Source organism: Sinocyclocheilus grahami, unplaced genomic scaffold (genome assembly GCF_001515645.1).
Source record: "Sinocyclocheilus grahami isolate Dianchi unplaced genomic scaffold, SAMN03320097.WGS_v1.1 scaffold6294.1, whole genome shotgun sequence".
NCBI lineage: Eukaryota > Metazoa > Chordata > Actinopteri > Cypriniformes > Cyprinidae > Sinocyclocheilus > Sinocyclocheilus grahami.
Genome location: NW_015510750.1, coordinates 28,306 through 29,966, shown reverse-complemented (window position 1 = coordinate 29,966; position 1,661 = coordinate 28,306). Strand labels below are relative to the sequence as shown.

Below are 1,661 nucleotides of genomic sequence, written 5' to 3'. Positions count from 1 at the left end.
CAATCATAATCAGATATAACATGATGTGTGTGTTTCATCAGATCAGGTGATCACCAGCAGGAACATCTGGATGATTTACCTTCTCACCAACTCCACCAGGCTGACCGCGTACTCCAGGACGGCCAGGAGGACCCTGAAAGACAAATATGTTTTAAAAAATGTTTAATAAATAAATGCGAAATTTTTTTTTTATAGAACTAGTTTAGAAAATGATGGGGGTGAGTGTGTTTACCTGTCCACCTGAGGGTCCCTGAGCTCCTCTAGGCCCAAACTGACCAGGAGGACCCTGAAAACACACAAACACACACCACACACATTGAATTTACATAGAGATCAATAAACATGATCATGAATGACAGATGAATTGATGAGCTCACCAGTAGACCAGAGTTCCCGCTCTCTCCTTTCTCTCCTGGAGGACCGGGCATCCCCTACACACACACACACACACACACACACACGTATCTGCATTATATGACGGGCCTCTGTCACACTGACATCTGCAGCTCATGTTTTCTCATCGAAATAGAGGAGATATGGTTGATGATTAGGTACCTGTAGCCCAATGGGGCCCCTGGAGCCCTTGAATCCTCTGAGGCCCTCGTCTCCCTTCTGTCCGTACATGCCCTGCTGTCCTGGAGGACCGGACTCACCGTCCACACCCTGACACACACACACATTCAATCGCACACACACTCTCTGCACACAGTGAAAACATGAAGATGCTGTTGCTCCTCAAACACTCACTGGTACTCCCGGCTGCCCCTCTGGCCCCTGAGTGCCGACTGGTCCTGGAGGCCCCTGAGAGCAGATTTAAATCATTGGTAACACTGTGACGTGTGAATGTGATGTGTGTTTTATTTCCGTCACTCACTGATTCTCCTTTGTCTCCTTTGCTGCCTTTCTGTTTGTTCTCCTGTTCTCCCTTTCTCTCTCTGCGAGCCAGTTTCTCCCTATCACACACACACACACACACACACACACACACACACACACACACACACACACAGAGGACTTTAACTATCAAGCAATAAATACATTTTGTCATTTTCGTTATAAAATTGTGAGAAATGCTATTATTAGGGTGTTTCTAGGGAGTTAATATGCGGTTTCTGAGTGGTTATTATCACTTTTGTTTTCTGGGTAGTTGCCAGAGTGTTCTGGGTTGTTTTTAGTTGTTGTTTAAGGCAAAAAGTCCTTTATAGTTGACAAACATCATCACTACTATTCACAGATGAACATATGCCCTCATCACCTTGTCTCCATCCTCTCCTGGGGGTCCTGGAGGTCCAGCGGCTCCTGGTAATCCCACGGGCCCCTGGTCACCATCCTGTCCTGCGGGTCCGATCAGACCCTTATCTCCCTGAATACACAAACACACAGTTACACACACACTGGTAATTCACTGGTCATTCATTTATCTTCACATGTGGGGGCGTGTCTTACTGGCTCTCCCTTCTCTCCCATTGGTCCAGGGCCACCGATGGTTCCAGGTCGACCAGGCTGACCAATGGCACCAGCCAGTCCAGGGGGGCCCCGTTCACCTGTGGGCCCCTGGGAAGAAACGCATATATTTGTGACATAATATGTTAATATACTTTCACATACATATAACAGAGCATGAAAAATCACTTTTCTAGGTCATAATTTCACCTCAAGAC

General features: G+C 46.8%; 2 protein-coding genes and 1 long non-coding RNA gene across 3 annotated transcripts in view; all 3 read right to left on the bottom strand.

Annotated features, from left to right (window-relative positions):
* Window positions 1-37: 37 nt before the first annotated feature.
* Window positions 38-901, bottom strand: LOC107577523 (collagen alpha-1(XI) chain-like). The gene is made up of 6 exons (XM_016263594.1): window positions 875-901; window positions 748-801; window positions 556-663; window positions 378-431; window positions 233-286; window positions 38-133 (listed from the first exon to the last, which is right to left on the bottom strand). Exons 3-6 carry the CDS (start codon window positions 622-624, stop codon window positions 38-40), a joined length of 273 nt encoding a protein of 90 aa, XP_016119080.1. The 5' UTR covers window positions 625-663; window positions 748-801; window positions 875-901.
* Window positions 902-942: 41 nt separating this feature from the next.
* LOC107577527 (uncharacterized) lies at window positions 943-1,548 on the bottom strand. The gene is made up of 3 exons (XR_001608216.1): window positions 1,447-1,548; window positions 1,256-1,363; window positions 943-953 (listed from the first exon to the last, which is right to left on the bottom strand). It is a non-coding gene; the product is annotated as an uncharacterized lncRNA (long non-coding RNA).
* A 101-nt stretch (window positions 1,549-1,649) lies between these two features.
* Window positions 1,650-1,661, bottom strand: part of LOC107577522 (collagen alpha-1(XI) chain-like) — a 23,911-nt gene continuing 23,899 nt past the window's right edge. The window contains exon 11 of the mRNA XM_016263593.1: window positions 1,650-1,653. Within this exon, the coding sequence (XP_016119079.1) occupies window positions 1,650-1,653 (4 nt within the window). The remainder of the gene's footprint in view (window positions 1,654-1,661) is intronic.

Bases quoted from the DNA above. Each gene is read 5' to 3' on its own strand.
- LOC107577523 (XM_016263594.1), bottom strand. From the start codon at position 624: ATGTACGGACAGAAGGGAGACGAGGGCCTCAGAGGATTCAAGGGCTCC. The intron at 432-555 runs GTACCTAATCAT...GTGTGTGTGTAG, and splicing joins GGGGCCCCATTGGGCTACAG to GGGATGCCCGGTCCTCCAGG. The intron at 287-377 runs GTGAGCTCATCA...GTGTGTTTTCAG, and splicing joins GCGGGAACTCTGGTCTACTG to GGTCCTCCTGGTCAGTTTGG.